General features: G+C 50.9%; 9 protein-coding genes across 9 annotated transcripts; 4 read left to right on the top strand and 5 right to left on the bottom strand.

Annotated features, from left to right (window-relative positions):
* Positions 1 to 181: 181 nt before the first annotated feature.
* LAJ45_01487 (uncharacterized protein) lies at positions 182 to 2,017 on the bottom strand (the record flags this gene model as incomplete). Its single annotated transcript, XM_046111081.1, has 1 exon — positions 182 to 2,017. One exon carries the CDS (start codon positions 2,015 to 2,017, stop codon positions 182 to 184), a length of 1,836 nt encoding a protein of 611 aa, XP_045976259.1.
* Positions 2,018 to 3,136: 1,119 nt separating this feature from the next.
* LAJ45_01486 (uncharacterized protein) lies at positions 3,137 to 4,204 on the bottom strand (the record flags this gene model as incomplete). The annotated part of the gene is made up of 1 exon (XM_046111080.1): positions 3,137 to 4,204. One exon carries the CDS (start codon positions 4,202 to 4,204, stop codon positions 3,137 to 3,139), a length of 1,068 nt encoding a protein of 355 aa, XP_045976258.1.
* A 1,964-nt stretch (positions 4,205 to 6,168) lies between these two features.
* LAJ45_01485 (uncharacterized protein) lies at positions 6,169 to 7,175 on the bottom strand (the record flags this gene model as incomplete). The annotated part of the gene is made up of 2 exons (XM_046111079.1): positions 6,169 to 7,019; positions 7,106 to 7,175. 2 exons carry the CDS (start codon positions 7,173 to 7,175, stop codon positions 6,169 to 6,171), a joined length of 921 nt encoding a protein of 306 aa, XP_045976257.1.
* Positions 7,176 to 9,425: 2,250 nt separating this feature from the next.
* On the top strand, positions 9,426 to 9,899 carry LAJ45_01484 (uncharacterized protein; the record flags this gene model as incomplete). Its single annotated transcript, XM_046111078.1, has 4 exons — positions 9,426 to 9,433; positions 9,575 to 9,585; positions 9,655 to 9,756; positions 9,817 to 9,899. The coding sequence occupies 4 exons, from the start codon at positions 9,426 to 9,428 to the stop codon at positions 9,897 to 9,899; spliced, it is 204 nt and encodes a 67-aa protein (XP_045976256.1).
* A 255-nt stretch (positions 9,900 to 10,154) lies between these two features.
* On the top strand, positions 10,155 to 11,192 carry LAJ45_01483 (uncharacterized protein; the record flags this gene model as incomplete). The annotated part of the gene is made up of 1 exon (XM_046111077.1): positions 10,155 to 11,192. The coding sequence occupies one exon, from the start codon at positions 10,155 to 10,157 to the stop codon at positions 11,190 to 11,192; it is 1,038 nt and encodes a 345-aa protein (XP_045976255.1).
* Positions 11,193 to 13,808: 2,616 nt separating this feature from the next.
* LAJ45_01482 (uncharacterized protein) lies at positions 13,809 to 15,140 on the top strand (the record flags this gene model as incomplete). The annotated part of the gene is made up of 1 exon (XM_046111076.1): positions 13,809 to 15,140. One exon carries the CDS (start codon positions 13,809 to 13,811, stop codon positions 15,138 to 15,140), a length of 1,332 nt encoding a protein of 443 aa, XP_045976254.1.
* Positions 15,141 to 17,013: 1,873 nt separating this feature from the next.
* Positions 17,014 to 18,093, top strand: LAJ45_01481 (uncharacterized protein; the record flags this gene model as incomplete). Its single annotated transcript, XM_046111075.1, has 1 exon — positions 17,014 to 18,093. The coding sequence occupies one exon, from the start codon at positions 17,014 to 17,016 to the stop codon at positions 18,091 to 18,093; it is 1,080 nt and encodes a 359-aa protein (XP_045976253.1).
* A 2,648-nt stretch (positions 18,094 to 20,741) lies between these two features.
* On the bottom strand, positions 20,742 to 21,298 carry LAJ45_01480 (uncharacterized protein; the record flags this gene model as incomplete). The annotated part of the gene is made up of 3 exons (XM_046111074.1): positions 20,742 to 20,783; positions 20,856 to 21,187; positions 21,283 to 21,298. The coding sequence occupies 3 exons, from the start codon at positions 21,296 to 21,298 to the stop codon at positions 20,742 to 20,744; spliced, it is 390 nt and encodes a 129-aa protein (XP_045976252.1).
* A 1,795-nt stretch (positions 21,299 to 23,093) lies between these two features.
* On the bottom strand, positions 23,094 to 24,950 carry LAJ45_01479 (uncharacterized protein; the record flags this gene model as incomplete). Its single annotated transcript, XM_046111073.1, has 3 exons — positions 23,094 to 24,041; positions 24,119 to 24,704; positions 24,781 to 24,950. The coding sequence occupies 3 exons, from the start codon at positions 24,948 to 24,950 to the stop codon at positions 23,094 to 23,096; spliced, it is 1,704 nt and encodes a 567-aa protein (XP_045976251.1).
* Between the last annotated feature and the right edge of the window lie 1,002 nt (positions 24,951 to 25,952).

The following is a 25,952-nucleotide window of genomic DNA, read 5'->3' as shown; positions in this document are numbered from 1 at the left end:
GATTGATATTTCCGTTAACACTGACGTCGTCCGATAAGATAATAATAGTGACAAAACATCGGCTTTCGCCATAAGTCCTCCTACCCATCGATTATTCTACCTGTAGTAGTAATCAAATCGATGCTTAATAATATATAAGAGATATCCAGGTAGCACCTACCTTCCCTACTCTAAACTGATCTTATACACTAACCCTCTTCCTTTTACGAGCAGTATTGTTACAATAATCCATCCCGTCGATAAACACGCACCCTTCTCTATCAAGGGATATCAACAATTTTGCTGCTGCATAGTGTTTGTACTTCATCGCTATATCTAGCAGCGTGTTCCCCTCTCTATCCTGCATTTCTAGATCAACACCCTCTGCCAGTATCATTATTAGATCCAACGGTATCATTAACAATACGTCTTCCGGGTTTACCATCTTTAGTAAATCGGCCAGTGGCGTTAGGCCGTCAACATCCCAGATATTAGTATCTGCACCACTGTTAATGAGTAGAGTGATCATGTCTAGCCTCAACTCCTTAACTGCGAGGTGAAGTGCTGTTACCCCCCAGATGTCCTGGGCGTTGACGTCGACACCAAGGGTGATGAAGATTTCTAATCGTTTTATGTCAAGTACACGGACGGCGAGATGTATGTATGTTTGATTTTTGTATCGTGACCTAAAGTGGGGATTGGCGAGAGCAAAGTGCAGAAGTGGTGTAGTGAAGTAACTAAAGAGGAATGCTATATCTATAAACGTATACCCTCTGGGAGTTGTACCACTTGGGTCTGCACCTCGGTCAAGAAGAAGTTGGATTAGTGATCCAGGTTTTCCAAAGGACACAGCTTGGTGCAAAACAGTCACTCCTTCTTGGTTAAACTCATTGATATCAGCGCCGTTATCCAGAACAACCCGGATGCAGTCTTCGTTTCCAAACTCCACCGCTATATTGAGTAGATTGCACCCGCCATACTTGCTGATAAAGTCGATATCCATTCCTTCCAACAACCGCTGAAGTAGCAGCTCTTCCCTGTCTGATTGGAAAACCTCAAAGTTGACTATGTTATCAAAAACGGTGTTTCCATCATTGTCCCTAATTCTAACATCTGCGCCGCAGTCCAGCAGTGCCCACGCAATTCGAGTCGTATCTCGTGGCCACTGAACCAGTAGACAATGAAGTGGTGTTTTCCCCGTCGAATCCATTACATCAACCGCCGCTCCTCTTGATAGCAACAAATCAACCATCTCTTTATAACCGACTATTACAGCATCGTGCAGAGCCGTGCACCCAAGGATATCCGCATCATTAATCTTCAAACCTTGCTCCAGGAACCGGGTAGCCATCTCCACATCTTGGAAAAGCACCGCCATATGCAGAGCCGTCTGTGATAAGCTGCTTCGATAATCTAGTTTCAACCGTCTAAGGATCATCATCGATATGGGGTCACAATCCCCATGCGTAAACTCCCTCATCTCAATCGGAGTCCATCCCCTCGAATCTGCAACATTGCAATCCGCCCCCGCGTCAAGCAGGACCCTAACGATATTCGGGTCCTTCTGTATTGCCGCTAGATGAAGCACCCCCAGTCCAGCATTATCTTGAGTATCAATCTTGCAACCTTGCTCGATCAAGCGCGTCATGACATCTACATGGCCCTCCCAGATGGCATGAAAGAGCGCCGTCCACCCACGGATATCCTTAACATCCAACTCCGTGCTCGACTCCAGCATCATCTCCAAATGCCTATGATGCCCCTGCCGCGCCGCCTCATGGAGCGGCGTGCACAGGTCGAATGCGTCCTGGACAATGAGCTTCCGGGCATCCAGCTCCAGCAGGGTTTCGATAGTACTATCTATGAAAATAGGGTGTACCGGTGGTCTGAACATTACAGGGCCTGAGCTGCTCCCCCGCACGGCAAAGTTTTTGCTATTCTCCATGATCATGGCCATGAGCTCGCGGTTTCGGGTCAGGGTTGCCCAGTAGAAGGCGAGCTTTCTATAGCGCGGCAAGAGGGCGTTACGGTAGAACATTCCGACTAGAAGCTCACAGAAGGAGCGGCTGACAGATAGGAGTGTTTTGAGATCTGAAAAGCAAAGGTTCTCGGCGATGATGATAATTAGTTCGTAGGGAAGAGGCGTACGTGATCTAGAAGGACTTATATTAGGCATTCGGGGTGCAATGCACTTCCGTGGTTACAAGGGTTTAGGAGGTGTAGATATATCGAACAAGACGATGATAAATCTAGTTCAGTGAACATGCAGTAAAAACATCGGGTCTTGAACTGTTGGAGAGTGATAGGTGATAGAGGTTGTGATGTCGTGTCCGATTAACAGCGGGTCAGGGTAATCCATAAAACCTGGCCTTTCTGCTAGCTACGTGAGAATTACATGAAACGTAAAGTAGAAGTACATACCTACTACATGTAAGCACACAGTATAACTTACGGTGATTGGAGTCTGTATGTTCTTAGGCGCTAATATAAGAGCACTCCGTGACTTATGTGGCGAAAATGATATAAATATGTATATGGGACTCCCCATTTAGATCCAACTCTCCCTAGACCCTGTATATGTCGCCTCTGGTTTAAGATTGAAACATATATGGGATTTTTCCCTCATATAACTTGTTTTTACTTGTGAATATGGTCCCTGAAGGCAATGAATCACTTATTGAAAACATTCGTCAACTTACTCACGATCCATCACTCGATTGTGTCATCAACCACATTTCGTCATTTACTATATCTATATACGCCCCCGCAACCATATCAAATATTTACACAACCCAATCTAAATAAAATTCCTTCTATAAACATGGAGAACCAAGGAGATCTTTAAACTACACTAACACTCACGGCGCTTTAGGTCTGATGATCGTACCCAGCAGAAACACAAAACTTTTGAAGAGGTTCGAATTGATACAAGTCACATGCACAGTGCTTCATCTTCACGGCTATATCTAAAAAGATCATAGTGATACCCAGCTAATATATAATAGTGTTAGCAATAAACCGAATCTTGATGTAGTAACAACGCTGCCCACCATTACATGGCTAAACACTGGTATCTTGAAAACAGATATAGAGGGAGGGATACTCCACCAAGTATGAAGACAAATATATATAAAATTGAAGGACAATAAAGTGCCACTCATTTGCGCTTTAATAGTTTTACCAGTCGCCTCGTCCGTACCTGATCGACGTGGGAAGGCTCTCCGGCTTTGGGTTTCCGGGATAATGCAATATCATACGCTGTGCGCCCAGTTGAAGGGATCACCATAGTCCTATCTGCCTTAAACCCGACAAGAATCCGGCAAGCGCTCAGTGCTTTCTTAATATCTTTTAGCCTTGCCGCGATATGCAGCGCCGTGACCCCCGCGTGGTTCTTTGCATTCACGTTCGCGCCAGACCACAGCAACAGGCGTGTTATAAAGTCCCAGCCGCTCTGCACCGCATAATGCAAGGGCGTGCACCCATCGAGATCTTTCGAATTGACATTGTCCCTGCACTCTCGGACAAGGGTCATTGCTCTCGTTCGCCCCTCAAAGTCATCGGTCATCTTGAAGTGCTCCCTATTAATGCACGCAAGATGCAGCAGATTCCGGCAGCACTGGTCAGTACCCGGAAGACCCATCTCGTTACTCGGGAGTGCTACCTTGTAGACAATTTCTGGGGGCCTTCCGTGCGTGTCCTGCAGCTGCACTAGAGGTGCTGCGGTCGCTATCATGTTTACGATTTTGCTGTTGCCTTCGAGAGCCGCGGAAAGAAGAATTGTGGGCTTGCGGTCGGAGCCAATGGGTACGAAAAGCTCGACCTGGCCTGCGCTGGGGAGGTTATCCACAGTATGGCTTTTCATGTAGAGAGAGGCTCCTGCGCGATTGTTCTTGGTGCCTGTGAGAAGGTGGAGGGGCGCACCCACATTGATGAGATTTCTGAGTGTGCCAGGATTCAGGGTGAGAGAAGCGCATGCGAGAGTGTCGACGACATTTAGATAGGGATTGTTGTCTAGGAATCTCTTGTAGAGGGGCACGATGAAAAGATGGTAGAATCGGCGGTTTGTCCGGATTAGATTGTAAAGGGCATCGTAGGAAAGGAATGGAGCAAGACAAACGAGGATGTCGTTTGGTAGCTGATCGACAAGAGGGAAGAAATCAACGGGATCTTCAATCGGTTTGCGCTGGCCTGTGAAGACCTTCCGAATTCTCTCCTTGAGTTGCATCTTCTTTCGACAGGTGGTTAGTCGGGGTGAGTACTTTCATTTTGAATTGCAGCACTTAAGTACTTTGAATCACCAAGGGCTAGATCTGACCTAGGGTACGTATACCCTCTGAAAGATGCGAGGTGTCCTATATATGGATCCTAAAATAGCAGTCATTACATGTGAGGTACGCTATATTTTATCCTGCTTGTTGCTATTATGACCGAAACGCGGCTTCATACGGTACACTACTGCCATCGATATCTACATATAGTACAGCCGTACGTATGTAGCCCGGAAGATCCACATGAGATCATCGAGCATCACTCGTTTATTCTGAGCGGAAATACGTACAAGTAACGTGCGTAGCAGCTAGTAGACTAACCCGTTTAAATAGAGGGTCCTGGGTCGATTACATGATGTGCTCTATACAAAGAAGATGAGTAACAATCAAATCGGGGGGAGTACTGATTGACAAAGTGCTTGTTGCGGGTAGATACGGGATGGGCAGAACCCGCCAGGTGGTAAAGTTTCTTGCTTTAAAACTTTCAGAAAGATAAAGAAGAAGGGAAGTGGGGCGGTGGGGGGGGGGGGGGGGGGGGGTTCGCAGCTCCTCTGAAGTTCGTACGTACATCACACTACTGCCTACAGGTTACAGGCTGTCCTTATATTATACTTCCAGGTGGTGTTTAGGGGCGTTCTTTAGGGCGGATGGAGTAATGATAAATTGTTCGAGAAGCGAGCGGAGCTGCTTCGATATCGACTATCGGCACGCGGTGGCGGTAGTCTTTCTAGTTCAAATATTAGGTGAGGGGCTCGTTTTCTAGCTTAAGGCGTTGTACTAGTAGGAACGGAATTATCCAAAGGGTCACTTATGTGCACGTGGAGAGGACAAGTTGCGGTCTAAAAAAATGGGTTACCTGTCGTTGGGTAAGTTACATGTCAGTTAACCAAATGTGGTTGGGTTGAAGTGATGTTGCAGCAACGGGAAACAAAAAGTAGGGTCGACCCGTTGTCAAACGCCCCCCCTCCCAAAAAAAACAACAATGCGCAGCCGAGTGATATCTCATGCGAAAAGCCGAGTGATCTCCCGTGTTCAGTCATAGAACGATGAAAATTGGGCATCCCGTCCGCTCTGCCATACACAAACCTCGTATCGCCCAGTCAGTACTGCAGTGGGTGACCATGCGGGAATCCTGGGTACTGAACTCTTTTGTGTTTTTTGGTGGTTGGTGGTTGGGGTGGGAGGTAAACGAAAAGTTGTAGCAGTGGTGGGGTTGTGGTTGGGAGTGTGGTGGTAACCGAGCTAGGCGTCTTAATGCTGATAGATCATAGAGCTCGAGCGACTCTGCATAGAGCAACCATGAGACGAATATCTTCTTAAAGGTGAAAGCTATTGATTGGCCTCTTGTAGATACTAGAGAAATTGTTGTGCACTATTTCCAAGTTGTTCTGGCGGGCTGTAGACTATCCCATCAACCGTAGCAACCGAGTTAAGGACCCGATTGGGTCCCACTTGAAATAAAGTGACCTTTCTTAAATTCACAGCAACACCAGCTTCGTGAGTACTATATTAGGAGCTCTTATTGGGATCGGTTGATAAACTTTCCCGCTTCTTTGTTATTAGTGAACAGGGCTGGATTATATCGTTTTTGTGTTTTTATCGAGGTTAGAGTTGCAAAGTACCCAATTGGAACCCCAGGCTTCTACGGTTCATGGGATAAAGATTTTACACTGAACCGTAATTTGCACGCGGGTATGACTGTGGATGGTGGTAATATAATGCGCATGCCTTATAGCTCATAGGCCGTGGATTACTAGATATTATAGTGAGTGCTAGACAGTTTATGCCAGCTGTTTTTGTATAAAATGCTAGGAATGTGGATTGAATTTCTCGTCCAGTAAACATCTCGGGTCAATGATCACAGCCGCAGAAAACGGTCAATTCAAAGCCAATGATATTTACCCATCCCCGCCCTACCCCACTACACCCCCTTCTTCCCCTCCGTCGGCCCCGCCACCGCCACATCCGCATAAACATCAAACCTCCTCTGCCTCGTCACGGGAATGCCCCTACGCACCTCCACCACCCTCTCCGGCGCCAGCTCCCACTCCACATACCCCTCACCCTCCTCCATCCCCGCCACCACCTCTCCATTCGGATCAACAACCATGCTGTGCCCCCACGCCGTGTACCCCGCCTCCTCGCTGCGCGCAGGACTGCACATCCCCACCCACACCTGGTTATCCACGGCCCTGGCCCTTGCCAGCAGCTCCCAGTGCAGCGGCCCCGTCGTCATGTTGAACGCCCCCGGGTACAGCATCGCGAACGCGCCCTGGCGCGCCGCCATCATCGCCAGCTCGGGGAAACGCACATCGTAGCAGATGCCGACGCCGATGCGCCCGTACGGCGTGTCGATGAGGGTTGGCGTGGCGCCGGCGGAGAGAACCTCGCTCTCAATGAACCGGATCTTGCCGGGGATGTCGATGTCGAAGAGGTGGATCTTGCGGTGGGCGGCGAGCAGTGCGCCGGTGGGGGAGAAGGTGAGGGAGGTGTTGTAGAGGGCGTCGGTGGCCGGTTCGTGCTCGGGGATGGACCCGCCGATGAGGTAGATGTTGTTTTCGCGCGCGGCGGTGGAGAGGGCGGTGTAGGAGGGGGTGAGGGAGTCCGGGTAGGTGGTGTCGCCGTGGGGGATGGGCTCGGCGTAGCTACGGAAGTAGGAGGTGCCGTAGGGGGAGTTGAAGCATTCGGGGAGGACGACGATGTTGGCGCCGCGGGCGGCGGCGGCGGCGACCTGCTTGCGTGCGTTGGCGAGGTTGGCGGCTTTGTCGTTGCCTGTGGGTGTGGGTGTGGGGGGTTAGTCTTGTCTTGTGCCTGACTGGTAGTGAGTGGGATTGCTGCTACGGATTACTGCTACTGACCGCTTGCGAGCTGGAGCAGGGCCAGTTTGCAGGGCTTCTTGAGCGGCGATGGGGGCGGTGCGGTGGACATTGTTCTTGTGGCGGCGATGGGACTGGTGATTGTAGATTTTACGGCGGAGAAGAGCTGCCGCAACATTCGTATATATTATATGTGCGAGATTGCGGGCAATTGGCGTCGAGTATGACCGGAGTTGCAAAGTGTCGATCGTCGGGTTTGAGGGTGAGGTTGATTGATAGCCGGGGTTAGGGTTTCGTTAACCGCAACCCCACCTACCCGTTCTGTGCTAAGCGTGCGGGTGCTAATGGTGCAGTACTAATGGGGCGTGCTGCTAGGCTCTAGCCCAGTACGGCGTCAATCAATACTGCAGCCCTTATCGCCGGCCGAAGGTCAGAGTGTTGGGTACAGTAATAATCTGTGTACTAGGAGAGCGCAAATATTGGCTAAGCTATATATGTCCTTCGTGTGCAGCAAGGGGTGGATGATTATCGCCTAGTTGAGCACACGCAGTCGAAATGTCCGATTTTCTGATAGACTACCCAGCAACAGTTTCTTCAGGTGTAGTGTACTGGCTTTTGGGCGGATTTTGAATATAGTTGTAATTAACGGTACTAGAATCGAATAGCAGCATGCAGTCGATACTGACCGTAATATGTGCAGAAATACCTGCTATGCTAATAAAGCATCAGTTTATTTCTCAAGGACACCTTTCTCTACCCAGGAACTGAACGTAACCAGCTAGCTGTTTAGACACGAATCTCTGGCCAGCTGGACTATGGGTTGAGTGATAACGTATACTGGAATATCGAATCTCTGGAGCCTAGGAAATTAAGCCCTACCAGAGCTCAGTCTTTGCGGACGCGAGTGAGAAGTCGTGAGACAGCACTCTGATTGTCAGCTCTTACTCGCCAAATTTTATATGTAGCGGTGGCGAGATTCCAGAAAGTGTGGGGAAGAGAACAGACACTAGATGAGGGCGTATGAGAGCTTGATGGGTGGATAGAGCTGGAGATCGTGGGGTGTAGTAAATTAACCACCTAGCCGGTAAAGTCTAGCTACCACATCACCTAGTTTCTAACGTGCCCGGGTCCCAGATGGTGTAGCTACATGTACGTACATATGTACTCTACGTAGAGTATCTCTTGAGATTTTCATAGCTGGCTCTTTCAATGCTTGCTGAGGCGACGTCGTCCTAGCCTAACCGGCACAATCTGGCGTAGTGGATCCGGACGGCTTTCTTTCTTTCTTTCTTTCTTTCTTTCTTTCCCTCTTTCTTTCCCTCTTTCTTTTCTTCTTTCCTTCCTACATGTATTTACTTGACTCTACAACACTACATAGTATAGCAGTTGGATGGAGATGAGATACTTCTGGCCATGAGCCTCACTCTTATAGTACCTGCCAATGCCAACCTCTATGCCTGAGTTCTATCCAACTAGCTGCATGCATATGCGCATGTAGTACTGGCAATGAAGTCGTCGAGGGCATATCTTATTTGGTACCAGCTAATCGAGTAAGTACCCTCGTTCTCGCAAAAAACCACTTAAATACTAACTACCAGGCATATGATAGGAACGCGATGATTTGGGCTTGATGGTACTGGTTAAAACAGAGAGTTTATTTGTCTCATTATACCTTTAACTATACGAATTAAGCACAGACCAAGAGACAGAATCTCACGGTTAGTGGGTCCCTTTTGATTTTGTCACTTGCCCGAATCGTTGTGGTGATATGTGGTATGGACACTGCAGATTGGTCTCTGGATATTCGATAGCGCTGGTTACGTTCGCAGTGGATCGAGCTAGACTTTTTGGTGAACTGGCCACTAGGTGAGTTGGGGTCGCCGAAGAAACCGACCCTTGTCCACGATAGCGGGTCCCCGCTGTATTACAGTTAATTACACCTCGCTATGGCGGAACTCGGTGTGCCGGATCCCTTGCTATCCCGTATGAATTCCCCGAGAAAGTTTTCTACTACAAAATCAATTTGCTATCCCGGATTTCTTGGGAATATTGCTATCTCGTACAAGATTTGGTGAATCTTGGCCATCCGGTATAGCGAGGTGCGACTGTATTGTCACCGCCAAGATATAAAGTGACAAGTCAACCGTGCACAGAGACATGCGTTTTGGGGAGCTGCGAAAGTTCGTTGGCGCAGGGGTATTCTCTACCAAAACTTGCATATTGACTGTCTCTGGTTGGCCCTCAAATACTGAGGTAGGCTGTTCTTGTGGCTTTTTAAACATCGGCCTATTTACTCTGATTGGGTATCTTGGTTTCGACTGTGTGCCAACGAGCACAAAATACGCGCAGCAGATACCGTCCTATGTGGACGTATGGGAAATAGGCTCGAGCCCGGACTCTCTCTTAAAGGACTTTCATCCACACCACAGCTGAGTACCCCGCAACACCTATCTTTCAATTACTTTTAAGCAGGCGAGTCTGTTCTGTCACCGGGAGATAGCTTTGTCAAAGAATCCACCGAGGTAAGATCATATATTTATAGTCAAATAAATAATTAATCTATTTCTAACGCCTTATTTCGACATCTCCAGATAGACGTAGCGCCCAGATCAGAACCCTTCCTTCCCAACCACGGAAACCTGCGTCTGTTGAGGTTGAGTTACAACTGAGGCACATCGCGAGATCGGACTTTCGTAAGTGGAGATGTATTGGTTCGAATCTGCAAGTTCATTCCGTAACATTTTTTCTGCCAGATTCAGGGCATGATAATTTAAGCCCGATTGAATATTTCAGCTCCACCCCCGGAACAAAATTCAATCGAAACTACCACACATAAAGCCACATCCGCGAAATGGGAAACTATCGATGCTATGTTTTCCTTGCTTTCGTCTTCCTGTGGGATCTCTGCTCGGCCATTTCTAATAGCACTCAATTCGAACCAATATTCGTTCCGGAACCTAGAGGCCGAGGAACGATGGGTATTTTCTGGAGTTGTGTAATCACTCTTTGTCTTTGTGTGTGGACCTCAGTTCATCCCGACGTTATCCCGAATCCAACAACATGGAGAGTCACAATTAATAAGATTATATGGATGTTTATCGCACTCCTTGCTCCCGAGTTGATTGTTGGGCAGGCCTACGAACAGAAGAAACAGGCTAAACTTGTCCACAACACTTGGTGCGCACACTTTAACATCAAACCAGGAAGCCCCGAGGATAAGATGGGAATTGAGGGGGCTTTTTTCGTCGTGATGGGGGGTTTTGTGGTTAATGAAGATCCAGAAGCGGGGGAGGATAGCGAGAAAGATAATTTCACATGGCACCGCAGTCTTACCTCTAAGGGCTTCCTAAATTACTTGTCGAAGAATCAAATCCCATTGGATGCTATCAACAAGAGGGTGATTGTGGATAAAGGTAAAGCCGATATCGTTGCAAAGTTCCTTGTTTGTCTTCAAGCACTTTGGATGGTCATACAGGCCTCTGCGCGTAAAGCCAGCGGCTTGCCGATTACAGTGCTCGAACTGCATGTAGTCATACAAGTGATGTTTGTGTTGATAACCTATACTCAATGGGGCTACAAACCCTTAAATGCTAATGAACCCATAATACTAAGTATAGAAGGCGAAATTGGGGTAACTTCGGCGCGTACTTTCCGAAAAGTTGGAAAAAATGAAAATTCGTTTTTGGAAATTTTGGACTCTATCGAGGCCAACTGGGAGCGTTCTCCCAGTAACGGCTGGGTGGTGATAGGCGCAGCTGTCATCACAGGCGTTGCTCATGCGAGTGCTTGGAACTATCCGTTCCCTACACATATCGAGAAAGTAATGTGGAGGGTATCATCCATCGCTCTCGCTGCACCGTCCATGTATTTTTCCGTGAGCGTTGTTTCGGAAACGGTGCGCAAAGTCACTAGAAAGTACTCTCGGGTGGACGAATTAGACACCGGAAAGGGCTCTTGGGAGGACAGTACCCTCTATTCAATCCTTACAGTAGCCTTCTTCCTCACCTCTGTACCCCTTTACATCTTGAGTATCATCTTTATAACGGTGGAGGCGTTTATAAGCCTGCGGAAGGTTCCTTTGAGGACCTACGATTCTGTTCAGTGGATGGATTATTGGCCTCATGTTTAGCATTTTATGTTGTGTATCATGTTTTGGTTTGCGTTTATTCCCCTTACTTGTTTCGCTCCATCTACATAGCTGGTCATGTTTCTTTATTCAGTTTTGTTGTTTTCTTGTGTATGCTGAGCACCGGAACCCACATAGTGGGTGGGGATTTCCGCTGTTGGTGGAGCGCGGGGCCCACGCGGGGGGGGGGGGGTTCTTCTTCTACTATCTGACTGGTTTCTTTTGTTTTTACAATTTCTTTGGGACGCATATATATACCTGGTGATGGAGATATATACAGCCTTTCTTTTATATAGTTTTCTTACAATTCGCGATGTAGTTGGTCATGGTGTTTTACTGCAGTCACGGGTATGCATATCTTCATTGATAGACTTTGTGCAGTGGCGATACAATACCGTATGTATGTTGCTTCATTGTAACGGCGAATGGTCAATGATCATTTGCTTAGCTATAGCAGGGGGGTATATAGATCCACTATACTCTACAGGGCGTTCATTAAATGGTCAGATATCATTGCAACTAAATCCTTACTAAGAATTCCAACCATTTAATGAACGCATGAGTACTTGTATATGCATATATATACTCTACATACATGTGCATACAGTCACCCTCCGTACGTGTTATAACGAACCTGCATATATACCCCAAACCCCCCCGTTCGATACAGCAGATTATTCGGTACAGCAGGTATACGTAAGATTTTATCATTTTCTATGTGAAATTCAGATTCGCATCAATCACCAAGGACCTGCTCATTCGTTATAGCGGATTTGCAAGTGGTTTTTTTTCTTTTTTCCTTTTCCTTTTGGCATTCGAATTCGGTATATATAGCGGAGGGTAATCAAGTGTATATGGTTCACTGTATTCTCGTAATTAAATATTGCAATTGGGGTGTGGGGTATTGAACTAGTGATATGTAGGTGGGTGGGTAGGTGTAACTAGTTAGTGTGTGGTGGGCCGGTTAACGTTCAATTGTGGGGCGCTGTTAATTAGAAGATTGAAATGTATTTAGATATGTGGAGAGGAATAATGCAATATGGGGCGGGGGGGCGGGGGTTCAACGTTTGTATGTAGGTTGGGGGGGTGCCGGTGCTAGTTGTGCGCTGGGAGGCCCACGTCGCTAGATAGCTAGCTATATGTAGGTATACAGTCTATCTCCCGCTATAGCTATATACATTACCAAATGCCAATAAAGCCACAAATCTGCCATTGCAAACGGGCTTTGGTGGTCCGAATTTCAACTTCACATCATATTGAAAATGGTGGTGTTTTTATCTGCTGTACCGGTCGGTCGCGAGTGGTCTGCTGTGTCGAACCAGGGGTTTTTGGAATATGCAGGTTCCTTAGAGTGGAGGGAGACTGTATATATATGTAAATTTATAAAGCAGGGAGCTACCTACTTGTATGTAGGCAGAGTTTATTATTATGGCTACATGATATAGCAATTTACTGATTCTATTAGCTAGTAAGTGGACCGCTTAAGCTTGACATGGGTACGATATTGGGTTTGGTACTTTTTGCCTCGTTGACAGCTGCAGCTGGGGAGGGATATATTAGTTGCTCGGCATTTAGTTAGGTTCATATATATACAGCTCGAGGCAGGCCTTTGGGTAGGTATCGTCATGGTCAGTCAGCCCAAGCTGGCCCGTGGTGTGTGTCAATAGGGGCGCATATATGGTGGAACATGCGATATTGTCCTCATGCACCGAGTGAGATTCCATGCATGAGATTGTTGTCACCCGCGTGCGTAGTAGTAGCAATTACTGTTGGAGGAGCCCCCTAGCTAGATAGCTGGGAGTCACTTATATCCTAATATAAGGCCGGAGAGTTAGTTACCCTTAGCCAAGATTGATTCTGTGGGGGTTCTTTGAACTGAGGTCTCAGCTGGGCCATTAGTTCACATGATCTGAGATCTAGAGACAAGCATATATATATATATATCGAGATCAATGTGCTGTGCGATGTGACGCGCGGAGCATCCCTAGCGAAGCTTCTTCAAACTGCACTTCTAATTAATAGCTAGCGCTCGACTAAGTAGCCACGTACTACTACGTACTCAACTCGCCACTTTTAAGGGTCGAAACATCATCTCAAACTGTTAATCCCTAATTGGCAGCCAGATCTAGGCAATGCAGCACTTCCTGCAGCTGCCATCGTTTGATCTAGAAACGTTAGCTCTTGCTACTACTCCATCTTCGCGACCGGTAACAGACGGGATATACACGTATCCTAACTCACACGGCCATATCTCCTCTACTCTGTTGTGTTGGTTACACGCGGCCTCTCTTGGCACCGCTCTCTTGTGCGAGAGCTGTGTTGCACCAGAAATAGAACAGGGGTTGGTAGGGTCAATCATCGAGTGCGCAACTATCCTTGACCCATCTCAGCCGTCCATTAATTGTGCGTGCATATGTACATACTCTCTATCAATCTCATAGGCTACCACAGATTCGCCCCCCCCCCCCACCAGAGAGAGGCCAATGTCTCAGACATTCAGCCCCAGACAGAAATTGTCAACATTTAAGAGCAGAGCTGCGGGGCCTTTAGCACCCAACCTCTATTAAATATAATATCACCAGCTAGCTAGCTTATATAGAACATATATATATATAAGCCATGGTCCGCGAACACCGCCGACTGTCCTCCCTCAACTTCCTCTCGGGCCCATTCCGCAGACTGCGCAACAGATCTGCCTCCACCCCCCCACGCCACGGCACACCCCTCTTGACACTCCCCGATGCGCTCCTCACCGCCATAGCCACCATCCTCGACGACCCCCTCGACATCTCGCACTTCCTCCTCTCCAACCGGCGCCTCTCTGCCCTCCTCACGCCCCTCCTCTACGACGCCGCCTTCCTCATAAACCCCTACACCCGCCTCGCCGCCTCGGCCCTCTGCCGCGCCGCCAAACTCGGCCATGTCACCGTCGTGCAGCACCTCCTCGACCGCGGCGTCAGCATGACCGACCCCACCCCCTGGACCGGCATTGACCACCCCCTCCACACCGCCGCGCGCGACGGCCAGCTCGCCGTCGTCGAGACGCTCCTCATGCACGAAGACGCAGCCGCCGCATGCCGCATCACAGACTCACACGGCTACACGCCCTTCCACCTGGCCGCCCTCAACGGCTTCGCAAGCGTCACAAAGCTCTTCCTCTCCCCGCCCATAAACACACCCGTCGACCTCCGCTCCGACCCGGCCACAACCCAGCACGGCGCCACAGCACTCCACTACGCCGCATCATGGGGCCACGACAACGTCGTCAAGCTGCTCCTCCGCTCCGGCGCGGACCCCGCGTCCACCACGTCCGACGGCGCAGCGCACACACCACTACAATGGGCGCTGCAGAACTTCTGCAATATGGCCCCGCTGGACCCGATCGACCCCGCGGAGACCATCATCGCGCTCCTCGCTGCACGGCCGGAAATGATAAACACGCCCAACGCGGCGAGCGGCCGCCCGCTGCTCCATTTCGCGGCGACAAGCGGCGACTACTCCCCGCAGCGCCGCTTCGGCGAGCACTACTCGCAGATCCGCGTGTCACCCACGTTTGCGCGCAGCGCCGCCGCCGCCGCACTCCCGCGTGACGCGCGGGGGAGGCGGGAGGCCGCAAAGGAGCTTCACAAGCGTGTTATCGCGCTACTGCTCGCCAACGGCGCTGCCATCAACGCTGTCGACCGCGAGGGGAAGACGGCGCTGTTCCACGCGGCCGAGCACGGCGAGGAGCATTTTGTGCGGAACTTTGCTGAGCTTGGTGCGGACGTTGGGGTGGTGAGTGCGGCGGGGGAGACGGCGCTGGAGATGGTTGTGGCAAGGAGGATGGGCGGGGAGGGGTGGGAGATGGTGGAGGCGTTGTTGGATCATGGGGGGTTGTGGAGTTGGGGAATGGGGGTAGGTTGGCGGGGGAGGTGGGGGAGAGGGAGAGGGGGGAGTTGGGGCGGTTCGTGAGGGCGCATGAGGCGAGGATGAGGAGGGGGTAGGTGGGCTGGGGGAAGATGGAGAAGGTGTTTAGGTCTATGATGTAGTTTTCTGTTTGGATAGTTAGCGGCGCGCATGACAGCTGTTCTAAAAAGTGGTAAAACCGATCCTTGACCTTAACCACATATATAGGAGCAGGCACACTTATGTTACTTGACAGGTAAAGTCGTTTTTGGCAAAGGGAATCATGAACCACAGTCGAATCTCGCTATAAGGGTAACATCTATAAGGGTAATCGCCCTATAAGGGTACGGTTTTGCGGTCCAAAAAATTTGTATGTAAAAAAAAAATAAGGGTAAATGACCAATACTTGCTAACCTTGCTATAAGGATATTCTTAGACAATTGAGGTTTTTTTTTCTTTCGGTGTGTACCCTTATAGAAAAAGGTAAGGTTAGGGCCAAATCTCCATACAAGTCGCAAGTCTCCATTAATTCATAGTCCCTCAATCCATTATTGAACCGGAAATCGACTAAATAAACCTAACCCTGATTTTCCATAAGGGTAACTATGTACATACGCTCTCTCTATAGTTAAGGGTAGGCTGCGACCCAATTTTTTTTTTCGAAATTCCCGTACCCTTATAACGAGATTCGACTGTATACGCACAAACATGACAAAAGCTATTTACCAAAAAAAATAAAAAATAAAAAAATAAAAAAAATAAATAAAAATAACGTCAGATACGGATATGCAAAAAAAAAAGAAAAAGACATAAACAAAATGATAAGATCCCCAACTAAGATGTACCCAGATCCAGACAAGATGGCCACTCACGACCACCACCACCACCACCACCACCACCACCACCACCAACGCTGCCCCGAATTCGAAAGAAAGGAAGCGTAGAGGTAGTTTTATAGTCATACGTTAATTGAAGATGGGCCACAGGCTATTTCAACTTTGTATACGTACGTATACCTGTTTGGACAAGTACACGGTACCAAGCTCGCCAGGTGAAGCACCGGTCGTGAGCGGACAAGATTTGTGAAAAACAGAAAAACCTATATATGATAACACCTTATAAATAGCTAAACATACCGCGGTTAATTACATGTAATTACATCCTCAACACATCGCGACCCAAGTACATGTACGTTGGCAAGGGTCAATGATTATAACTTATTTTGTTCGATGCATCCGGGCCAGAGTCAGCATCAATCTCATCCTATGTGCAATTAACGTAATTGCTGCCATCCCGGCGATTCAAAAGCCTATGAGATCTTATGCATGATAAGGCATTCCTAGTCACGAAGCTTCCCGAAACACAAGCTTTTCGCACAGATTGTTTGGGCACGTGCGCACTATGATTGATGGCGAAACAACAAAGTCCCAACCGTAACGGAAACACCTCTTAATTGCCTGACCTGTGATACTGTAAACTACATAATTATATTACAGCGCCGGTTCACCTCAACTAATTCGAGAAACAGCCTAAAATTGGCGTGTATAACCAAACATCCGCCACAGGAGTCTTTTATTGGTTTCGACCCCGTATAAACCTTTGCAGGTCGGATGTCAGCTTTAATTGATTAGGGATCCATTCGAGACCCAGGCGGGTGTGTAATACCCAGCATACTGCGCGTAATACTCAGTCTTCTGGGATCGTGTACATGTAACGTGACTGACCGACACCGTCACCGTGCAAGGATGCTCACCGGCCGCGGCCGGTAGACAGTCGACGCTGATTGGCTTCAGCGACTGCCAGTGACCACCGATTGATTGCCCACCGACTTCTCGCAGAACCCACTCCACTTCTTCTTCTCCTTCTTCTACCCCAAGATGGCCGCTGGCTTTCCAGCTCCAGCTCCAGCTCTCCCCACAAATTCCACACCGCACGCAAAATGCCACTCACCGCCCTCGCCGCCGAGCTCCTCCTCCTAATCGCCGACGAGCTCTCCCTCCACGACGTCTCCTCCCTCCTCCGCGCAAACCACCACCTCAACACCCTCCTCACCCCGCACCTCTATACCCGCGCCAAAACCCTCCTAGTCCCTCTCCCTTCCCGTGGCGGCCAAGACCTCGAGCTCGAACCACTTCTCAATAACCTCGCCCGTCTCGGTCGCATCCGCTCCGTCACACACATCCTCAATGCCGGCGCATCGGCTACCACTGGCTCCCCACCCGCACTCTACACCGCCGCCGAAGCCGGCCAGGAGGATATAGTGAGCCTCATGATCGCGTACCACATGGAAAGAACCCAGGGTGTAGCCGTCTGCCGCGTTGCGTGCCAGAGGTACAATTCTGGCCGCAGCCCGCTGCACATTGCCGCACAGTGTGGCCACGACGCCACAGTCCGCGTGCTGCTCGAGGCGGACTTCAGCGTGATGGAGCAGACCGAGGACGGGGCGACGCCGCTGGTGCTGGCTGTCACGAACGCCCGTGTGCAGGTGGTGCGGACGCTGCTTGAGTATGGAGCATCGCCGAATGTGGATGTGGGCGGGTTGTCGGTTTCCGCGGCGAGGAGGAAGCCATTGATCCACTGGGTTGTGAAGAACGCGTTTGTCTTGAAGGTTCTGCGAGGGTCTGATCTACTGCCCATACTACGCCTGCTACTCGACTACGGGGCTGACGTTCTCTCGCGTGACGGGTACCGCGCCACGCCGCTTCACATTGCCGCCAGGAGCGGGGATGGTATAGAGCTGAGGCTACTTCTGCAGTCAACCCCGGAGAGCAAGAAGGCGGGTGGGAAGCTGGTGCATAGTCAGATAGTGGCGCTACTGATTGAAAGGGGTGCGGACGTCAATGCGAGGGATCAGGGGGGGAGGACGCCGCTGCACAATGCGGCGGAGTTTCAGGATGTGGAGATGGTGAGGACGTTGTTGGAGGCGGGGCGAAGAGGGAGGTGGCGAATGGGGCGGGGAAGACGCCAGTGTGGTTGGCGAGTGCGAATGACTGGCCGAGGGGGTCGGGAGAGATTGTGAAGTTGTTGGAGGATTGGTCGATTGGGCCTGACAAGTATTAGCTTGTATATGGGAATATCTCTAGAGACATGTGTAGGATATTTTTTGAGGGTCTGGCACCCTCTAAAAAAAAGCATCTCGATCAAGTAAGCGTTCATGACAATGTAGGGCTTGTGAAGTAGTATGCGAGGTTTATGGATGATCACCTCTATCTGTTGATCAGGTCGCGAATTTATCAGAGATGGAATCGAATCGAATTGTATGGATTGAAGAAGTAACGAGGGAAGGATGAACAGGCTCCTTTTATAACCAACAAAGTTGTGATAAACACGCATCATCACACTCGTTGTCTTGACACAGTACTGATATAACAGATAGCAAAGACCGTAAAAACAAAACCATCCTCAATGAAGAAGAGGGAGAGGGGGGGAGGAACAGAGGGGGAGAGGGAGAGGGGGGAAGAGGAAGAGGAAGAGGAAGAGAGAGAGAGAGAGAGAGAGAGAGAGAGAGAAGAATGACCTCGCTCCCACAAACACTCAAACCCCCCAATTAAATTACAGCATATCCTTCATCCCACTGAACCAGTGTTCCTATACTCTGTCCCCTCACCAAACACGATTACCACAATCTATCTAGCTACATGCAGCCAGAATCCAACCCCTCCCCCCCCCCCAGACCGCACTCACGCCGTCGATCATATTGTTCGATACACTACGTGCACATTCTACTGCACGCGAGTGATGCGACGTGATGAGAGTAGCACAGTCTAGGCGCTAGTGTTAGTGGATGCCAAGAGTAATTATAAATGTAGCGCTGCTACCAATGATTCTCTAATAATTGGCGTGCTCGGCGATCGGTGTGAGAACTACATACATTTTCGAACATTGTTTTGTTCAACGTGTAGAATCACTCGAGTCGTAAACACAATACATATGTACTTGTAACCGTCTTCTTTCACGCACGTACGTACATGCAGTGGGGCAAACCGCCTTTGTTACCTTATGTACTTTGTCTGGCCGGCCCATGGTTAATTTGCTATGTACGTACCTGATCCACCAAATTACAAGTAAATAGAGACCCCCGAATCACTAGCTAGCTAGCTAAGGCAAGCCCGCGAAATACCACCCACATCGTAGAAAGCCCACGGCCAATTCCTTGGCGCCCAATAATGAAATCGTCAAAGAGGCCCACCGCACACCCACCGCCCTTCCAGAACACTCAGCCAACAAAGAAACCCCCCTTCCCGCCCCAAAATAAATAACACGCACCCACCCGCCCGCCTACCATGCCCCTCCATTCCCACCCCCACTGCAGGCACGCATACGCTTTCCCGCAGCAGCAGCACATAATGCCGCGCACATTCTTCACCATCCCCTTCACCTCCTACACGCCCACCAGCGCCTGGACCTCCTTCCTCACGCACCTCTCCCAACCCCACCTCACACACACGCCCCTGCACCTCATCCCGCAACCCATCTCCTCTCGCGACGACGCCGACAAGCTCTTCTGGACCACCCTCTACACCACCAAAGCCCTCAGCAGCGACATCTCCTCGCCCACGCGGGCACACCTGCGCGACTGGAAATGCACACTCACGCTTGCGACCGCGCTGTCCATGCTCGTGGACCAGGGCACGCTCACGGTGTTCATCGGGCCGAACTGGAGCAGCGGCGAGCGGGCGGAGGCGCAGCGCGCGGGCGGCAGCGCGGCGGGGAGGGTGTGGTGGCACTGTGTGGTTGCGTATTGGCGCGATGGCGTGTGGGGGGTCTATGACCCGAGTTTTGCGGGGGGGAGGGCGGGCTGAGGGGTATGGAGGGGATGAGGTTGTTTAGGGATATGTTGGAGGTGATGAGGGAGGATGGGTTGGTGGTTGATGAGGTGTGGGTCGGGGGCGGGGGGAATGAGGGGGGCGAGTGTGCGGAGATGAGTCGGCGATGGGTGCAGGAGGAGGTGGTGGTGAAGAGGGGGGTGGAGCTGGGGAGGTGGGAGGGGAGGGTGGGGTGGGTGAGGGTTTATGATATATAGATATTGTGGAGTTGTAGTGGTGGATTGATATATTGCGGGGTTGTGCAAATAGAGAGAAATGATAGAAATGGAATAGAGGGAAATGATAGAAATGCGGGTTTATTGGCAGCCAATTAGCGTGCTTGGCGCTTACCCAGTACATACTAGTAGTGCACTCTCTTGTGGATTTGGTGATTCGTCAGTTTGGCAAACAACGGCCCAAACGCACTTGGAAGTGATACTCGGGTCCCCAAGGCACCAAGCGTGTAGCATGTGATTAAGACTCACAAAGTGATACCCGAAACACATGTCGAGGACAATACTATGGAGTGCCTGAGTAAGTGGTTACCTATTCTACAGATGGGCATTTAACATTGATACAGCAGAAACACGGTTTTAATTGTGGAGAACTTTAGTGGTATTGTTATTGCAAGTTACAATGTAAAGATAGAATTCACCATATGGCTCTTTAAGCAAGCCCTTGGTCACCAAAGAAACACACAGCACAAATCCACAAACGTGAAGCAAATAAACAGTATATTCAAAGCGCGGTCCCATCCCCCGCCTCAATTACGCAACCACGCGCTCCTAAAGTACAACCCCCCCCTCTCTCTCCCCCCCTCCCAACTCACCCCCGCACACACAAAACACACAACACACAACACCTACAACTTCGCCTTCGTCTTCTGCGCATTCTTCAACACCACCTGCCCGCCCACCACCGTCGTTAACAACCACACCCACCCCGTCAGCGCGCTCAAAGGGAACCCAATCCTTACCTCAGCCTTCGTCGCCTTCATCACATCGCCCTTCACCTTCAGCTTCCCGCCCATAAACAGCTTCTGCGCCGCCGCCTTCCCGTCCACAAGCTTCTGGAAGTCCTCATCGCTCAGACTCAGCACCACGTCCGGCTTCGCGCCCTCCGGCGCGAGCCCCTTCCCCACCGTCCCCGTCTTCTTGAGGTCGATGTACCACGACTCGCTCGCCTTGGCGGCGTTGGTCAGCGTGAAGGCGAAGATGGCGCTGCCCTTCTTGATTGCGTCCTTCTTGGCGGGCTCGGAGGCGAGGGAGGTAGCGATGAGGTCGAAGGCGACGGAGGAGGGGAAGGCGTCTGCATGTGCGGAGGGAGGGGTTAGTCGGTGGTGGCTCACTCAGGCAATGTGGTCTTTTGGAGCTGAGACATAGCTCGCAGAGGGGCAAACATACCTGATTTAAGCGACATGGTTGGAGCGTTATGGTACGTGAAGGAGTAAAAAAAAGTGGAAATGAAGACGTTCAGTGAAGGGATAGGAGAGGAGCTGGGTCGGTGACTTGACTTTGCTGGTGGAGAGAAAGGGCCTGTGGGGTGTGTGGAGGATTGGGACAGGCTCGCGGGTTTATGTACGGTGCGGACCGAAACGGTTGGTTTGTGTTCCCCCGACCGATGAAGTCACAAACCCATGCATGTGAAAGCTCGGTACGCGCTTCCCTCCACCATCACCCACCACTATTGATAAGTAAGCTTAGAGGGCTGGGATGGCAAGGTGGCGTGGCCGAGTGGTCTAAGGCGCTACGTTTAGGCATTGTCAAAACCGTAGTTCGAAAGAGCGCGAGTTCGAATCTCGCCGCCATCATCTCTTTTTTATTTTCCTTTTCTTGTGTTTGTTGGGAGGGGCTTACTTTTTGGACCTTTTTCTTTCTTCATGTGTAGACAGACCGGCCGGGCATGCCGAACCCGCGCACGCGACCCCACGCAAGCAGGGATGGAAACTGAAACCGACATGTCAGTTAGTGACTAAACAGCATGTGAACCCAACACCGAACCGCCGCAACCCATGTGATAAGTACATACATACTCATCCGAGTGAGAACCCGTGCATGTATGTATCTTTCGGGCATGCAGCGATAATCCATACTATTTTTCATGCAAGCCGGTATAACCTACACCACCTAGTATGTGCGTGCCGTTCCCGGTTTAAGATCCGTCTAGATCTATAGTATTCCCGCTCTATATACGGAGGTTGCCAACTAAGTGGCTGGTTAATTCGCGTCAGAAGAAACGTCGACATGGCCCCGTAGCATGATCGAGACTGGGAATCTAATTACTGTAAGCCCCACTCGGGAGTGGGGAGTGTGAGGGGGGGAAGAGTGCAGTAAGATCGATAAAGTTCGGGCTGCAGCTAGATGCCCCGCAGTCGGCATGCTCTGCGCGTGTATAGAGCAGGACCGCTAGGTAGTGGTTACATGTAGCGGTACATACATGTAGTTGGGCCGGTGTGCGCATGCGGGAGAGGCGACATGGGCGGAGTGGCCAGGGGGGGGGGGGGGGTGTGAGCTAGTGGGGTAGATATGTCCTTTCAGCCTGACCGACCTTCAAGACACACCCAGTAGACAACATCATGGCGGGGAAATACGGGCCAGTACATGTACTCTACATGTAGTTACGTCCAACCATCCGTAGCCCGCCCACCTATGTAACTCTCCCCCAGTCCTCTTCACCAGGTACTGTCGTTCACAGGGTATATATTGATGGACACTACTAGGTGTTGACGTACAAGCTAAATTTTAAAAAAGACAATCCGTCAACACCCAGTGTCCGCCAATACCCCGTGAACGACAGTACCACCCCTCCCCCAAAAAAAGCAAAACCACCACCAGCCCCCACCCACTTCCCCATTCCATCCGCACCACGCATCACTCAGGCCCCGAGTGACAGTCCATGACGCAAAACAGCCACCAAATGTCGTGCTACACCACCATGGAGTCCGCCCCCACTCTTGCGTGCTCAGGGCGGGTGAATGAGTCATGGCCCACGCCAGACTATATGTTAAGAATGGTTTGGGTTTTTTGGTTTGGTTTGATTTGGTTGAGGACTTCCATTACTTGCATTCATTGCTATCGGTATTTCCATATCCATATCCATATCCGTCCGCATCATTAAGCTACAGTATCACCGCATAACCGCAACCAGCTAACCAACTATGTATACACTCCTCCCCCTTTCCCCCCTTTCCTCCTCCTTCTCCTCCCCTCCCCCCTTATATAGTTGGCGTCGTAAACTGCCTCTGATCCGTCACCACCAGCCCGGCCACACTCGCACTCGTCAACGTACTAATCGCCCCCGCGACCAGCGCACTCAACGCCAACCTACTCACGTCGCCCGCCCTCGACGGCGCCACCTGACTCAGCACGCCAATCTGCGTTCCCAAACTACCGATATTCGCAAACCCGCACAGCGCATACGTCGCAATGAGTCTCGAGCGGTCACTCAAGGTCTCAAACTCGGGCTCCTGCTGCAGCCGCGTGTACGCCACAAACTCGTTGGCAATGAGCTTGGTCCCAATGAGTTGCGCGACCTTGTACAGGTCGCCATCGCGCGACACACCCAGCAGGAAGGCGATGGGGTAGCAGATGTATCCCACGATTAGCTCCACGGTGAGCGGGGGGTCATTGATGTTTAGGTAACGGCCCCACCATGTCAGCAGGCCGTTACACAGCCCGAGCAGCGCAAGAATGCACAGCAGCGTGCTCATAATCATTCCCGCGATCTTCAACCCCAGCCACGCGCCATTGGCGAAAGCGTGGAGTGCGTTCGCGGGCTTCTCCTCGGAGGCGTCCTGCGGGACGACGACGCGGCCGGCGGTGAGTGATTCTTCGGTCTCGGGGTAGCGCAGCTTGGAGACGGCGAGGGAGGCCGGAATGGACATGACACAGGAGGAGATGAGCGCCTGCGGGTTGATGCCCATGCCGATGTAGGCGACGAGGACGGAGCCGGCGATGGTGGCGAAGCCGGAGGTCATCACTTGGTGGATCTCGGCGAGGGTCAGGTGTGGGACAAAGGGGCGGATGAGCATGGCCGACTCGCCCTGGCCGATGAAGGGGGAGGCGGCGGCGACGACGGCTTCGGCGCCCGAGACTTGCATGGACCAGAAGAAGAAGACGGCAAATTTCCCAATGAACCATTGCAGGATGCCCCAGTAGTACAGCTGATCGTTGCGGGTTTGTTGGTTAGTGGGCACGACATGGAGAGAGAGATAGGATCGTAGGGGGAAGGGGGGCTCACCAGCTGCACCAAGGCCACGAAAAAGATAATCGCCGGCAAAACACTGATAAAGAACATACCCAATTGCGAGATCTCTGTACTCGTCAAGAAGGCCACCCCATCCTTCGCAAAGCTCAACAGGCTCTCGGCCAGCCCCGATATGAAGTGGAAGATGTCATAGCCTACACCGGTGCGGAGGACAAACAGCGCAATGATGAACTGCATCAGCATGCCCACGAGGACGGTGTGCCACTTGACATGCGCCCGGTGCTTGCTCGTCGCCCAGAGCACGCCCACAAACACCAGCATGCCAAACAGCGACACGGCGCGGTTGTCGCGCGTGTTGTTGAGCGACTCGGGGGAGGCGAAGGCGCCGATGAGGTACACGCCGATGACGAGTACCGCCGACAGCGGCGTGCGCAGCTGGGACGGGACAAACGTGACAAAGCGCACGGCGGTGTGCTTCCAGAGGGTCTGTATGGGCTTGAAGAAGAGGCTGACAGGGAGGTAGATGGTGAGGATGCGCAGGGCGATGCACAACCAGAAGAGGAAGGGGACGACCCAGTTCTTGTCGGCGCGGTGGAGCACCAGTGATGCGATCCACCATCTTTACGATCGTGGCAGGATATTAGGGCTCATGCTTCTTTCCCCGGCCAAAAAATTGTAGAAGGGAGGGGAGTTACCCAGTGAAAAGACAAAAGATAAACGCATGCACAAACACCCGATACTTCCTATATAACCCTCCACTACCACTGCCTGCACCACCGCTGCCTGCACCGGCGCTGCGGACGCTGGCGCCACTACCGCTTCGGCTCCCTTTCTCGATATCGCCGGATATGGGCGCGCTCTTCATGGCGTGCCCGCTCTCGATGTCGGCGGGCTCATTTGCGGCGGTGGTGGTGGGGGAGGATGAGGAGGGTCGGAGATGTTGAGCGCTGGGTCGGGGTGCGACATTGCGGCAACAACAAAGGAGGAGGGGGGGGAGGTGGTGTTGTTGGGAGGGGGGTATATATTAATGCGGTGGGATGAACGACAAGAGAAGAAGGGAAAAAAACCAGAACGAGGGCGAGGGGAAGGGGGGGATATATCTATGTTATAGTGGAGACAGAGTAATCCCCGAAACCTGTCTGGCCGTTATATCGATTTTTTTTTTCTCGCTCTCTTTCTATTAATTGGGTCCCCACTCAACTACCAGCGCAGCTAGAAGAGATTGGCCAAAGTGCTTGCTTGCTTGGTAACTTAGCGCGGCGCCGGCCGGATTAGTTACTTGATTAGCTCGAGTCGACCCCTACTGTCGTCTCTGCTTTGATAAATACCTAGCAAGTGAGATTCCTAGATAGATACCTACCAGCTCGATAGGTAAACAGTTTCAAACAAACCGATTGGCAGCGTGCGTTGGTTGGTAATAAAAGGGCTCCCAACTAATCTGGCTACCGTCCCACTGTGCTGATAGAGCATAATGGGGGAAGTATAGATATCTAACTGCACCACCTTCCTCTCTCGGGGAATTAACATGCCAGGGGATGGGGGAAGGCCCATGCCAACTCTAATCCTCGGATAATTTTCGCCACTGGGGTATCAAGGTTGTACGTAGAAGAGTAGGCAGAGGGTCCCGCCTAGAATTCCGGTGTGCTTATCTCTACTATGTAGCACTGTTAATTATCATATCCACTCTACGCGTCGTAAGTAGATATCAATATTAGTACAGCGAGAGGTAGAAACAGGGGTCTAAAAACAGGGTTTCTGTGGCTGGGCAAGCCAATAGGACTCCTCCCATATTTCTACAATAATCTTACCGCAAGCTGTATTTGGTGTTTAGTACAGTAAGGCATTGCGTGTTCCAATGGCTCTGAAG

This window comes from Morchella importuna (genome assembly GCF_003444635.1).
Source record: "Morchella importuna strain M04M26 chromosome Unknown Morimp01GS002, whole genome shotgun sequence".
NCBI classification, from domain to species: domain Eukaryota; kingdom Fungi; phylum Ascomycota; class Pezizomycetes; order Pezizales; family Morchellaceae; genus Morchella; species Morchella importuna.
This window is presented reverse-complemented; position numbering and strand designations above follow the sequence as displayed.